Below are 15,724 nucleotides of genomic sequence, written 5' to 3'. Positions count from 1 at the left end.
TACACTGTGGACAAACATGACAAAATACAACATCAGCTCTAACCTTGTTGGAGTCATGCAACATCTGTACAGCAAAGCTACCAGTGCAGTTCTCTACAATGGAGCCATTGGAGACTGGTTCAAGACAACAATTGGAGTGCGCCAAGGAAGTCTTCTCTCTCCCATACTCCTTAACATCTTTCTTTAGCGTGTTATGGTGGATGCCTTGGCGGACGATGAAGGAAGTGTCAGCATAGGAGGTAGACCAATTACAAACCTTCGTTTTACTGACGATATCGATAATGCTTGCTGGAGAAGAAAACAAACTCGGAAAATGGAAATAAATAGTTTGTAAATAAATAGACAAGAAAACCCAAAATGCATACAATACAAAAAAAACCCACAACAAAATAATTATAAAAGACGACTTGTAGGTAAGTTCAAAAACCATGGCGAGATCAAAAAACGACCATGAAAGATGGAATGCCTGGAAGGATTCAAGACTTTGTGAGAGAGCTGTGAGCAAGATTAATTATACAACTTAGAGGCCCTTAAATAGTCAGCTGGTTAACATTCACAGCGTGTGTGCATGCTGGAGGGAAGTCCCTCCCCTGCCACCTGCTGGAGACACACAAGACCAGAATCTTGACAGTTATGCCTTATTTTGATGGATGGAATGAGTAGAAGGTACGGAGAAGGGACTGGTCCAAGATTCAGGAGCGAGGCATCCACTGCCATGCCTCAAGTCCATAACCCATTCAGTTGACCAGATAATGGATGCCCCTGCCCCTAGACTCCAACATTTCTCTCATTGTGTACACATGATCACCGTCAGTCACTTGCGGAGGTGGAGGTGGGAGGGGAAGCCAGAGGAATGGATGCCATGGGCTTGAGCAAAGATACATGGAATACTGGGTGAACCTTCATGATGGAGGCAGCCGGAGCTTGATGGAGACAAGATTGATGATGGCTTCCACCTCGAATGGTCCCGTTAATCGTGGTCCCAACTTTCTTGAGGTGCCAGCCAGATGCAGATCCAGAGTTGAGAGCCCCACCTTCTGCCCAACGTGATCGTCCGGTGCCGGTCGTCGTCGATGGTCAGAAAATCCTTTGATTGCATAAGGCAGTATGTGACAGGGCAGCCCTGGTCTCTCACCAAATCTTATGGGACTGCCACAAGTGGAGCTGCACTGAGACTTGACTTGCCCCTCCTGCGAGCAGTGGTGGCTGGTGTCCATATGAAGGGAGACCGCCCTTCTCCTCTGCGTACCTCCTCCCAGCAGCATCAGCTCCTCTGTGGACGTGGCTGACTAAGGAACGCTAACACTCAGGCTTGTGGAGCCAAGGAATTTGCTCCAATATTTGACAACATGCCATGCACAAGCCACACTGCTCTGGAGATACCGCGAGGGGAGGTACATCTCTTGTCAAAATTGCTTCATCTTCGTAAGTCATGGCTGCCCCATCAGATGTACGTTTGGTCAATTTGTTACTATTACGTTCTGTTTACTGCTTCTTCTTTCATTTATTGGCGGATTCTGTTTATTTAACTTGCAAACCAATGTTCGAAGGAGGACTGTGATTGGCTAGAGACATTTACATTTCCGCCAAGTCTGAGTGAGTATATATGCTCACAGGTCTGTCACTCTGTGAGCCACTATCGGTCCGCGGGCCACATGTTGGGGAACCATATTTGTTTTGTCTCAAAAGTTTAAAATAAAGTTCTAATTGCTGATGGCACAACTTTATATTGCTTTGGAGAAAACCTAGAGTGGCTTGTGAATACAGTGGGAAAAAAAAATTAATACTGTTAATTACAAAAATGGCTTGACCCGAATAAATTACCTTGGAATTTAAACCAAGCAAAGTATATAATCTTTGGTACCAGACAAATGAATCATCAAGTGAAAATTATTGTCATTTAAATTGAAATAGCAAGAGTAAATGAAACTAAATTTCTTGGAGTTATTATCATAAAAAAATTATGTTGGAAATCACACACTGTTAAAATAAAGTGCTCTAAATCAGGGATGCCCATCTACCGGAAGATCTAAGACAGGTTCCAAGTAGATCCGAAGAGTGACGAGGAGAAAAAAAACAAATAACCATTTGTGTGTCTTTGTATATGTTAGTAACATATTTTTTGTGTTCATGTACGCTGCACGCTAATCATCAGTCTCATTTTCACCCCAAAAATATTTTTAAAAATAAAATAAAGCAGGTAAATCTTTAATTTACGGTGGCGCGTGATTACGTCACCAGAAGTTGTTAGCGCTCAGCAGTCTGCAATTGCAGCTTGTGATCAGAGCTGTTGCGCTCTATCTTTTACCGTTATTATTCTCATTCAACGTTTGCTTCGTGTACAACTCACCAAGGGCACGGGCAAAGAATAGGAATCTTGGAGGGCCCAGGGAAGCACTTTAAAACAGTACGTGTGAGCTACGACAGTTAACAGGCTGCAAAAGTGCGTCGAATGCCTCAGTTTCAGGCTGTTTCTCATCATGGCGTGTGTGTGTGTGTGCCGGTGATACAATTTCGCTCATAGATTCTTCTGACAGCCGGTAAGGGTAGATCCCGGGAGGTTAGTTGATCGAAAAGTAGATCTTCGAGCCGAAAAGTTTGGGCACCCCTGCTCTAAATCTATAGGTGTCCTGAATAAAACCAAGAATCTCCTAAATAAGGCATCCATATATGAATTATTATTACTGCCATATCTGTCATACTGTGTGGAGCTATGAGGTAAAAACAAATACTGGTAGTCTATTTTATAGACTACCAGTATCAAATTATATACAGTAAAAGCAACTAATTCATGATTTATCAAATCAAATACTCTCAAATTAAATGACTTAGTTGAATTCAAAACAGCACAAATAATTGCACCTGGAGAAAATAATTAACTGCAGTACCCAGAGCAACAACACCAATTAAAGATTGTAATCAAGTAAAGCAGTAAAATTTTATGTAAAACTTACTCGAAAGATTGATTATTATTCCATTCATTATTCATTAGGTGAATATTATTGATATGGTTTGGTATCAGATTGTAGTGCCAGGATGATATTTTTATAGTGGCCAAACAAAAATTATTTTCACCACTTGCTCCTCACCAATTTCATAGACATTCTTGTTATTCGTCAGATGGCTGCTTGGAGTGATTTCAGCATAGGGTGAATCCCGTCTGGCAGGTGACTTCATTTCCACATAGCCACATTCAGTGTTTTTCGTTGTCAGCATGGGAGGGTCCTTGATAGTGGCGTAGGGGTTTTCAGAGCTGTTCAAGGAGCTGGAGCTTCCATGATATGGTATGCCTTTCACCAGGTCTGTACAATAAAACAGAGTCACCGGTGTGAAAAACAATTAGCATTAAACTGGCAAACCTGGTCAATTCCAGCCTGTGTATGATCAGAATTTACCTCGCAAAGACTTGCCCATGCATCTTCTGTCTACTCCTTAAGCATATGGTTTGCAAGAAGAAAAGAAATTGAAAGCAGTCAGTAAATTTGAGGAAGTAAACGTACCCGGTATGCTTTTGCAAACTTAACAGTTTGTGCTGCATGTCCTTGAAAGATGGGGACATATGGACCCAGTATCACATTCAGAAACGTTATCAGACCATTTTAGCATGAAAATCGCACTGTTATACATAAAATGAGCAACATGATGAAAGTGTTGCTTTGAATATGAGGAAATAGTATACAATAGACTCCCCCCAAATAATTAGAGCTAAGACTAATAAAATATTTGTATGCTTTATGTCCTGTAATGAATACTTTGATCTCTAGAATACTACTACGACAAGGGTGTCAAACCCCGGCCCAGCATATTTTACTTTTAGACACGTGTTAGAAGACAGTCCCTTCCAAACCCAACATGTTTGTCGAAGGAGGGAGACATCTAAAAATTACTGGATCGGACCGATGTTGTACACTCTTGTTCTAAGAGGTTTGGAGTTTATGAGAATGAATGCAAAGGACTGCTTTATGATCACTGTGTCTCATCATTCATTATTTTTTTCCCCCAGACGACAAAGCCGCAAGTGTTTCTCATCCATTCATCCATCTTCCAAGTATTCAGGGTCAGGGAAAGGAATCCCAGACACTTAAGCATGCCCATCCCCGGAGGCCCTCCTCCAAATGGGACAAGCCCATAGTGGTTCACTAGAGAAGTCCCCAGAAGGCACCATATCGACATGCCCAAGCCCTTATCCATCTCCTCTCAAAGTCCTCCCGAATGACTGAGCTTCTCACCTCAAAAGGGGAACCTGCGCACCATACGGAGGACACTCATTTTGGCCACTTGCATCAATGGTCTTCTTCATTGGGTGACTACCAATTGGTGATAATCATATGCATGGGTACGATGAAGATCTTCCTGTAAATGGAGAGCTTCTTCACCACAACAGACAGATGCAGACTCCACACTGCACCAAATCGCTCCATTCTTCCCTTACTTGTAACTTGACACTTGAACGTTTCCACATGGGACAGAATCATATCCTCAACCTGGAGAGGACACTCTACCATTATCCATTTTACGACCATGGCCTTAGATTTGGAGGTGCTCATTGTCATTCCAAACACTTCATACTAACGAGGTGAAGATCGCGGCCAACCAGACCACATAATCTGCAAAAGCAGAGAAGTCATACTGTACTGATGCCATGAATCGAACACCCTCAATGCTTCAACTGTCCCAAGAAATGCTGTTCTTTGAGTTAGTAACAGAATTGTATTGGATTGGATACAACTTTATTGTCAAATATGCTCTATATACAGCACAGATGAAATTTCTTCCCTCTCAATCAATTCTTCCCTCAGAATCATTCTTCGTGGAGTCCAAACCCTTTCCAGAAACAGATATGATTTCCTACTCGCAATGTAGATCAAACTCTGACACCGGTGGGACAAAGTGCCTGCAACTCCCCGGGGAACATGGTTGAAGGGCTTCTCAAAGTCCACAATGGTTGACAAATGGTTGGGCTAATTACAGTGCACCTTCAAGGACCCTGGGTGTGGAGTTGGTTCACTCTTCCACGCCCGGGACAAAAATCGCACTGCTCTTCTTGAATCTGATATTCAAATTCCTGATGGACAGTCCTGTACATAACCCATAGACCTTACCAAGAAGAGTGAGCAGTGTCATGCCGTTGAAGGTCTCAAAAAGGTGGACCACCACCCGGGGTTGCCAATCCAGAAGAACTGTCTCCAATACCCACACAATGTCGCAGAGGTGTGTCAAAAGACACTCTCACAACATCTACAGCCTTTAAGCCTAATCTTACCGAGCGGTGCAGGTTAGCGATTATTTGCACATGAAGCAAAAATGTTTTTTTTTTTTTTTTTTTTAAATCAGGGTTTGTTAAAGGTTGCAAAAAGTTGGATAAAATAGTGCGATAGTGATTTTCGAAAGTGGCACGCAAAACTCGCCACCAACGCCCATTCATTCTGAATGAGGAGGTTGCTCATTCATTTGGCTGACTCTTTGTGTCAATGGCTCAGTTTCCTCACTCTGCGATAACTGAAGCCCTCTCGGAGCCACCCCCGAGGCCGCGATCGGGTTGGGATACGGTCATCTCTCATCTGACGTCTGGGGCAACCACCAACCTGGCCCCCAATTGGCGGGCCTAGGTTGATCAGGTGCAGCTCCAACAGCCAAACCTGTAAACTCGCACAGGCTGGGGCTCAGGCTGTTGAGGCAGCAGACGGGAGTCTCCACAATAGTTTTCATAGAAGCCTTTGAGTCTCCAAACCATGACCGATTCTAACCCAAATGTATGTGGAGTAGGATAAAAATCTAATAATCATATTCTGAAAATATTCAAACAAAACTCACAACATTTTGGATGATATTAACATCAGAATTATGACAAGTACTGTGAGACTGTGAAATATATGAGTAAATCTGTTAAAATCATCCAAAATATAGAATTTCATTCTAATAATTTCAGACGATGATAATTAGATTTTTATCCTACTCCATTTATACATTTTCGTGAGAATCGGTCACATTTTGCTCCTATAAGTTTCCACTCTACATGGCAACCTGAGGATGTATTTTGGGGCCTGTTTATTCACCTCCACCAACAAACAAGCAGGAGACATGGTATAGGTCAGTGGTCCTCAACTAGAAATGCTGTCGGTCCACTTTTTTTTTTTTAATAAGACCAAGGTCCGGTCCCATGCACGGCGGTCATGGGGAGCAGGGCTATATGCCCATTTATTAGGGTCAAGCCAAGCTTATACAAATCAACACTCCTCACAACCAACCAATAATGGGGTGCATGAAAATAACAATTATTCACTTTTCCAGTACACAGCAAATAATGAGAGGTATTGTGTTGAGGCACAGGAACTCTTATTTTGTTAAGTTGTGCCTGCTTAATAATAGAAATAGCTCTTTTAGGGAAATAAGACATTTTTACTTTAACTTTGTTAAACAGTAGTTGTCTTTTTTCCCTTAATTTAACAAAAACAAAACAAAATACTAATTTTATAAAAAATAAATACTAAACATGAAAACAAAAATATCCTTTTCATTTGTACAATTCCCCTTTTACATCCCCTCTGAAATCACTTAAAAAATATATCAAAAGAGGAGTTAAGAACCATTTTAAATATTGACACAAGGGAGCACAGGAATGTGCAGTGCTTTTCTTCCACTAAAGGTGAATGTAATGTCTGAGGCATGCAAATATTATTTGAAGACGCCATTGTGATGTTCATTTCCCATGCTGCGGTGTTCTGTTATTAAACAGCTGCTAAGATCCCCGATGTAGACGGGAGCAGAACTGCACACAATCGAAACCTCCCGCGATTTGTTTTGTCTAATTGTCTGTGTGCAGCTCTCCTGGGCTGAAGCTGTGAGCACACTGTGGGGTCGCGCATGCGTCTGTTTCCTGACACAATCATCCATTTTGACGCTTATGTATGGACACACCTTAAGTTCAGAGGAGCCAATCAGCGCATCGTATATGGTGACGCATATGTATGGCCACACCTTCAGTTCAGAGGAGCCAATCAGCGCATCTTATCGCCGACATGCCCTGGTCAGCCAGAGTCTCCAGTGAGTCAAACATTATACACGCAAAGTCGCGCTGCCGCGGTCCTCTGCATTACATCTGTTAGTGCACGCAAAGAATACAACGGATAATTTTAACAAGCGATCGCGGTAATGCGCAGATTATACTCCACAAATATAAAATGTATAACGTAAAAATCACTTTATAAATTATTATTTTATACAATTTGCCGAGGGACCGGACAGAGGAGGCCCGGACAGAGGAGGTCGGCGGTCCGGACAGAGGAGGTCGGCGGTCCGGTCGTGGATCGCGGTCCGCAAGTTGAGGAGGAGGGGTATAGGTGTTTCCGTCCGTTGTCAGCAAAACAGGTGTTCCCCACAACTTTAGCTACAGGTTAATTTTGTATAGTCGGCCATGATAGCGCTATATAAATCAGCATGTATTGTATTGTATTGTATTGTATATAGTGTAAGGACATCTAATTGTTGTGTCTGTCACTGAATGTCGCAGGCTTCAATAGATGGAGATAAGTATGTTATTTGGAGCAAATAATTATAATCATTTGAAAATAATGAACCCTGCGTCTTCATGGGAAACACTTGTGCAGGCATTTTTGGCCACTCAAGTCATGTTCGAAACATACTAATTTATGCTATCCAAACTACGACCTGTGTTCTATGCACACAATAAACTCTATGCCACAGGTGTCAAAGTCAAGGCCCGGGGGCCAGAGCTGGCCCGTCACAACTTTTTATTTGGCCCGCGAAAGCAAATCAATCATGTCAAGTTCCATGACGCTTGCTAAAGTCTGAACCAAAATTTTAAATTGTCATATGTAATCCACAATAACAATCATTATTCTTGACTTTGGATTTTAAAACTAGTTATTCATCAATTTGTTGTGCGCTCTGTATGTAATATGTGGAGGGAATTAAACATTTATTTGGTTTCCCCAAATTCATAATGGCCCTCCAAGGGAAATCGTAACTACAACGTGGCCTGTGACAAAAATGAGTTTGACACCCCTGCTCTCTGCCATAGAGACTTTATTGTATATGCCACTCCATAGGCCATACAGTGTATGGCCTATGGAGTGGCATACAATACTCAATACCCCAAAGTAGTGTAGCAGAAGTCATTTTTCTTTCACTTGGAGTGAACACTTCCATGAAAACAATTTGTAATATATCGCTCACCAAGTTCACTGAAGCAGTCCCTATGTTTCCAGTCTGCCGGCAATGTGCCATTGGTATCAGCATGAGGACATCTCTTTCTGTCTTCCACATTCTTCAAGTTCACAAACGTGTTGCTTTTACCCTTCAAAATAAAAATATTACAATTAAAGTGACCTGCATGTAACAGTTAATCAAAGTACATAATTATGTATATTAGGGATGCACGGTATTTAATGGCCCGAAATTGGAAAATAACGTTACTTTTTTCGGTCCAATACTACACAATTACGCCAATATTTAGGCCGATTAAAAAAAGGCGCATTAAAATACACTAACTTAGAACCAGTCGAAATCTCCTCAACTCTAAAAACAATATTTGTTATAAATACTGAAGCTTGGAGTAAATATTTTCACGCACGGTCCCATTCACTTGAATGAAAGCCACAGCGGAGGATTCCAGCGGTGGTCACTTGGCCTCGGGGGTGGCCAGCTTCAAGCGCTGACCTGAGTCCTGATGACATGGCCATTGCCTTTTCTTTTTAATTGTACTTTTACCTTGGTTGCTGGATACTATACTCATGTAGACGTAATTGACATTGGATTACAGTACAAAGTGACAAGTTCCAACTTCCAGCAACCATTCATCACACGTCAACATCACGGACCAGACGGCGCAACCTCTGTGGATTGTTGTCTACTCTGGCAGGCGCTGTAGTCGGCAAAGGCAACGTCAACAAAAGCTGGCCAGCCAAGCTTCCCTGCACTTTTCAACATCCGGGATGAGACAGCCAACGAGCGAGACCTCCGTGTTCTGTTGTCAGGTCTGGTAGGCAGTGGAGGTAACGTTAAAAAACGTGAGGCAGTCAAGTCAAGCGACACTCCTCGGATCAATGCTAATAGTGAGGAAACCCCGTTCCGAAAATGGATGGATGGATGGCAATAAAATGCTATGACATGACACTATGTCATACTATACCTGAAGTGCAGTTTTGGTGTAAATGGTCATTTACATGCGTGTTTGTTTACATACAACAACACTCACTCGCGCTGCTTCCCACTCCTGTCTGTCAACGGACTTGTTCGCTTCTGTGGTGGTCGACACTCTCAAGCACACATGCGCACACTCCGCGGTGCTCTTTTTGTTCTCGTTCATTGCTTTTGTTTTGACATATTAGATATACCGGTATAAAAAACACGAGTGGGGGTGAGAACAAAATGGAACCAAGTTGATATACTATACACTTCAGAACCTTTGAAATTGCTCATTGCCTCACCATCTGAAATGACAAGATTCAGAAAGTAGCAAAACATGCAACCGTACATTGTTGCTGACTACTTCATCATATCATCCTTCGACTCCACTCCATGACATGAAGAGCTGGGATTAAGACGTTTTATTCTTTTATGTGACAGCCAATATATCGGTATCGGCCAAAACAAGGCAGGTAATATCAGTCAAAATTTCTCAAAACGTGCATCACTAATGTATAAATAATAATCAAAAATACTTTTCTATATGGCGAGTTATTATGTTGTGGGCTCGTGCACTGGGTCAAAGTGTGGTAGCTGGGATTGGAGAAGTAGTTACTGGGGTGCACGTCACGTGGTAGATGAGCATCTGAAAAGTGAACAAAGTTGAAATAATGAATTCATCATTCACGACACGAGACACATCAATCCGAGCTGCCTGAGCATGAATTCACAAAAAACAACAACAAAAACAACCAGCGGGTCTATATTCCACCATCAGAGATTTGTTCATTTTTTATGTTTTGCCTTAACATGACATTTTTACAGATTACTAGAAATTATTACAATGTTGTTATTTTATTTTGGTATGTTTTTGAGGGCTGCGATTGGCTGGGAACGAGTTCTCAGTGTCCCCACCGACTGCCCAAAGACAGCTGGGATAGCCTCCAGCCTCCAGCCTCCAGCACGCCCACGACCCTTGTGAGGATAAGTGCATTAGAAAATGGATGAATGTGTTCCAGGCATCTTATTAATGCCATCCCAACCTGCTCATTTTTTTGTCCCCACCTGTTCTTGTCATCCCTGCTCAATGTGCGTATCAGCCATTCTGCGATCTCCATCCACTTGTGTCTTATCAAGGTGTGCTTTTATGTCTCAATAGACCAGACATGGCCAAACTATAGGGATGTTCACACGGCACACATTTGCTCCGGCGCTGCACTGATGTATTTTGTTGCGATATATTTTGCACCGCAGCAAATTCTGTGGAGCGTTCACACGTACAAAGCCGCTGAGCCTGTCTGCACCGCACGGTTAACACTCTACTGGGGCAGCCCCGGCGTAGCACCGGACCAAATCTTGCCGTGTGAACACCCTATATGGCTTGCGTGTTGTCAGTCTACCAAATATCGCCCTTAGTCTGGTGACTAAGGCAGTGGTCCCCAACCCCCGGGCCATGGAATGGTACCATGGGTCATTTGGTACTGGGCCGCACAGAAAAAAAATATTATTTTTATTAAAAATAATAAAAATAACTTACATTACATTACTTGCATTCTATTCATTTCGGAAACTGTATTTTTTCATGTTTTGTTTTGAAAAAATACTGGATTCTCTGTTACATCCGTCTACAGTATGTCACGCTTGACGCAGGTCAAGGCCCGCTTCTGGGTCATGTGATAGGTTACCGCTAAAATGAAACCCAGGAGCTAGCAAAATGAGTAAAAAATAAACATCATTGGAAAGTTTCTTTTGGGAAGCGAAAAAGGCCCAGCCAGGAGACAGAAGAGGAGCCAACGAATTTCAAGAAAAAGAAGGGTATAGTTAATAGTCAGAATCAGGAGTCCTACTTAAAATATGGATGTATCTCAACGTGAGATCCCCACGCACCAAGCCCACTCTGCGTAATATGTGGCGATGGTGAGTCGTATTTTTAATGCACTTTGTATTTGCCTTGTATTTTATTTTGAAGGCACGTTTAAACATTACCATAGCGACCAAAAAGTGTTGCGGGGGGGTTACCGCTGAACGAAGCCACCCTCAATAAGTCAACTCTCTTTTTCTTTACTGTCTGCCCCTCTCACCACTGACCTCCAGTCTTTCTGGTGTGTCATGAGTTTTTTATTTGGCCAAAGTCCTTCTACTCCACTATTTTTTTTTTGTCTTCTTATTTTAAAATCCTGAGCCTGAGATTTACGGTTTCTTTCCTTGTAATTTTTCTAATCCCTGTCTGTGTATTCCCTGACCTATGTGTCTTCCCTCTGACCTTTGTCTGGGCACTTCTTTGGTCATTTGTATGGGTCCTCCGCATGGTGGTCTACAAAGGCACATTAAGGTCTGTCTGTTTACTCCGTTCTGCCGTCGTGTCATTATGCACCCATTTTCTCACCATATTCCATGGCTGTGTTGCCCTCACCTTATTCCTTGCCTGTTTTGTTGTTACAATGTTCAGGCCAATCCCCGTTGGTTGCAGGTATTTCCAAATATGACCTTCGATGGTGAAAGTCTGCACACCCATATTTCAAAGCTCTCCTTCTCTAGTTTCTGCACCCTCTTTCGTTTCTTGTGCCCCTCAATCTTCATGATATCAGGCGGATGCAGTTCTCGTACGGGCCCCGCAGCAGCTCAAGGTCTGTCTTAGGGCTCTGTGGCCATTTGAGGCCCTAATTTCTGGGCCGCAAATCACGCATCTGCCATCAGACCCTGTTTGCATCACTATACTCGGATGATCAGCCAAAACCTCATGCTTGGTCCCTGAAACTCCATAGGGCAGCGTCGGCAACATAGTTTGGCCCAGGGACAAACTCAGTGCGGCTCAAAATGACATTTTCATCACCCTACTTTCCCTATTATCAATACATTATGATTATTATTGTCAGAATAAAGTCAAACGTTTGCAGTGTAAGTGGAGTTAGTCTTCCAAGCCACAGGCTGAGTTAAATTGTCTTGTACTGAAACAAGACCATGGCAATAAGGCACTCTGAATTCCATGAATATTGTGACATCCCGAATTACCTGTTTCTTTTTTCCCCATCAGCGTCATCTGACGTAGAAGACATAATATTGTCTCCTATGTTGTGATATAGAATTTCATTCATTTTTACTGCTACAGTTAGCGTAAGGTTTTTAGCATGATAACAAGTAAAGCATTCCAGGAAACGTTCGTTTATTTGACTGCCCATCGAGCCACAAGCAATTTACTCTGAGCAGCTAATCAGATGTATTCCACTCTATCTTCCACGGTCTAGCTACAGTATCTACACACATGGACAGTGAGATCTCTCTTTGCCAATCGGAGGCCAGGATGATGCTCGGTAAGCCAATGGCAGAGCAGCTATGAGTATGTTGCGTTCAGGAAACTCAGAGCTGTGTAAACCAGTGTGGTGGTTGCTGTTGCCAAGCAGATAAAAATATTTTGTATAACGCAACAGGTTTTTATTTGCTGTATGGGGGCAGGAGAGTGGGAATGGTGTTCATGCATAAAGATTTTTTCAAATTAGGGGGTATTTTCGCCAATGTAGTTTTCGTTGTAGAGGAGTTTCACTGTACCCTTTTGTATCAGCCATTTAGCTCTCTCCATCCACCTGTGTCTTGTCCAGGTGCGCCCTGTTGTCTTGTCAGTCTGTCTGTCTTTAATGCCCTATTTCTTTCAGTTACTTGTTAAGATTCCCCTAAAGTCATGCATTCTGTGCCTATTTGTGTGCACTTGGGAACCCCTTACACTTGCGCACCACCATGACAAAACCCGTACATGTGAGTGTAAAAAAATGGTGGTTCCTGCAGAGAGAAGTCCATAACAAGTATCAAGTAATGTCATGTTTATGTATTTATTTATTTAGTAATTCATATGCAGATACGTCACCCTCTTTTGCTTAAAATTAGTCGGTACAGGAGTCTGTTGGATGATCAAAATTTCCAGAACTATAATGAAAAATGCCATTGATATACAAATTGAGCAGTTATTCCTTTTCAATATAATCCAGTGGCATAAATACCAATGATGGAAAAAACTGTACTTGTGTATCTTGTAATTGTTTCAGCGTTTGTCCTTGACAATATTTAAAGCACCCCAAAAAAGTCAATGTTGTATATACAGTATATAGACATGGTAGCCACATACATTGTTCTTACCCATCAATATAATAAGACAAACAACTAAGAAAGAATAGATCCACTTCATTTTTTCATGGAGCTAAGCAAAGCACATGTGATGGTACCTGTGACTGTGTAGTCAGTGGTCCCCCTCACGGCAGGAGTGTACGTCACTGCCGGCATGGGAGGTTCTTTTCCTTTCTGCTTTTTCCTGTAGATGATGAAGAGGAGGAGGAGAAAGAGCACAAGCAGCACCAGCACAATAATTCCTGCGATGGCTCCAATTTGGTAGTTGTCCACTTGCACTGCAGCACTTGTGAAGGTGTTGAGGCTGTCAACAACAACACCAGCTGCAGACAGGAGGATGAGAAAGCAGTATCAATGTTAAGCCTTTACTGTGTGTAGAAATACTCGGTTGTCCAAGAGAGGCATATTTGTGTATCTTCACCTTGGTCACAGCGGGCCCCCTTCCAGCCATTGTTACAGTAACATGTACCAGTGATGTGATCACAAGTGGAGTTATTGAGACAGTCACACACCTGCCGGCACCCATATCCATATGAACCAAGGGGACACTCTACAAGAACAGATGACAGTCAAAGGTAAGAAAATATTCATCATATCATGATCACTTTTATATTGAAATTCAACATCAGATTTTAATGTAGTCTGGTTGGGTACCTGGGCTGGCCTACTGTGCCCTTGACCTCGTCTGGTTCTGAGATAACTAAAATTCATTTTTAAATGGTTGTTTTTGTTTTTGTTTTTTTTAATCAGGTGCAAAGGCCAAAATTGCCGATTTCAGAGGCGTTTTATTTTGAAATGCAACATCAGATCTTAATGACAGTACTGTGGTTGGATACCTGGAGTGGCCCAGTGTGCCCAAGATCTGGTCTGGTTGCGTGACAACTAAAATTCATGTATTAATGATTTTTTTGAAAAGGTTGAAATGTCAGGTTTCAGAAGCCTATTATTTGCAACAAATGCAACATCAGATCTTAATGCAGGTTTTCTGGTTGGATACCTTGGATGACCTAATGTGCCCTAGAGCTGGTCCGGTTGCGAAATGACTAGAATTAATTGTTTAAGGATTTTTTTTAAAGTCAGGCAAAAAGGTCAAAATGACCTATTTCTGAAGCCTTTTATTTTGAAATGTAGCGTTAGAACTTCATGAAAGTAGTCTGGTTGGATACCTGGGGTGGCCTAGGGTACTCTTGTCCTGGTTTGGTTGTCGGATAATGAAAATTCATTGAAAGATTTTTTTCCCAAATCCAGCAAAAAAGGTAAAAACTGCTTATTTGAGAGGTTTTTTATTTTGAGATGCAAAATCAGATCTTAATGAGAGTAGTCTGGTTGGATACCTGGGCTGGACTAGTGTTCCCTAGATCTGGTTTGGTTCTGGGATAAGTAAAATTACATTTTTAAAATGTTTTTTTTAAATCAGGGGAAAATGTGATACATTGATGTATCGTTAACATTGACTTTCTTGCTTGGCTCGCGACGAAGGTGGACGCTTTCGCTTTCTGCTCCTGTCCCCCCCACCCCAACCCTCACCCTTCCCTGCTCGCCACTCAGTCTTTGTCTGACTTTTCCTAGCCTCCTGTCGTATTTTCATCCTAAAAACAAACATGGAATTGGTTGGCTGGTCTCTCGATGCCATCGACAAAATTTTCTCCATGAGAAGAGCAGGCAGTGGGGAGGCTACTTGCCCCTCTGGGACTTTTCCTGCTGGGTACACCCTAGATCAGGGGTGGGCAAACTACGGCCCGCGGGCCGGATCTGACCCGTTGGTCTTTTTAATCCGGCCCGCCGAAGATTGGTGCACAATCAAGGTTTGATTGCATTCATTTCGTTTGGACTTGTAATGACAGCTATTTCAACACCAGGTGGCGCAGTTACTTCAAGTTGCAGAGCACAGGGAGGGAGGGGAAGACAAAGAAAGAGGGAGAGAGTAATGAACATGGAAGGGAAAGTGATATGTATCTGATTTAACAAAGCGGGTAACAAAGTACAAAACATTCAGGAGAACTTTCAAGACTTTGGTTTGGTTTGTTTTGTTTGTTTATTGAACATAAAACATATACAGTAATAATTTGACAGAAAATAAGGTAGATAAAAAAGTAAAGGAAAGAAATCAGTCTTCATTCAACACAGTTATTATTATGTTCAAGGGAGTAGGATGAAGTAAAAAAAGTTATCTAGTCCTACCCCGTTATGTGTTTATATCTACTAAATCATTTTTATATCAATCAGAAAAGAAAAAGTAAGAAGAAGTCTCCATTAAGGCTCACCCTTAACCGTGATATTTTCACAACTTTTGGTTTGTATCGGGATTATATACATCCTCACCCTGGCACTCTTGTGTCAATTTTCTCTTGTATTCATAATTCATTCATTCATTCATCTTCCGTACCGCTTGATCCTCACTAGGGTCGCGGGGGGTGCTGGAGCCCATCCCAGCCGTCTCCGGGGAGTAGGCGGGGGACAC

At 42.2% G+C, this 15,724-nt stretch overlaps 1 protein-coding gene across 3 annotated transcripts in view; it reads right to left on the bottom strand.

Moving 5' to 3' along the window:
• megf10 (multiple EGF-like-domains 10) overlaps window positions 1–15,724 on the bottom strand; it is a 128,628-nt gene that overhangs the window by 8,063 nt on the left and 104,841 nt on the right. The window contains exons 19-24 of one of the 3 annotated variants that reach the window (XM_052050064.1): window positions 13,685–13,813; window positions 13,362–13,586; window positions 9,684–9,793; window positions 8,197–8,317; window positions 3,396–3,431; window positions 3,090–3,302 (exon numbers count right to left, since the gene is read on the bottom strand). In XM_052050064.1, the coding sequence (XP_051906024.1) occupies window positions 3,090–3,302; window positions 3,396–3,431; window positions 8,197–8,317; window positions 9,684–9,793; window positions 13,362–13,586; window positions 13,685–13,813 (834 nt within the window). The remainder of the gene's footprint in view (window positions 1–3,089; window positions 3,303–3,395; window positions 3,432–8,196; window positions 8,318–9,683; window positions 9,794–13,361; window positions 13,587–13,684; window positions 13,814–15,724) is intronic. The other 2 variants (XM_052050065.1, XM_052050066.1) reach the window with 2 other exon arrangements.

This window comes from Hippocampus zosterae, chromosome 18 (genome assembly GCF_025434085.1).
Source record: "Hippocampus zosterae strain Florida chromosome 18, ASM2543408v3, whole genome shotgun sequence".
Classification (NCBI taxonomy): domain Eukaryota; kingdom Metazoa; phylum Chordata; class Actinopteri; order Syngnathiformes; family Syngnathidae; genus Hippocampus; species Hippocampus zosterae.
Note: the sequence above shows the minus strand (reverse complement) of the source record. Positions and strands in the feature narration are given on the sequence as shown.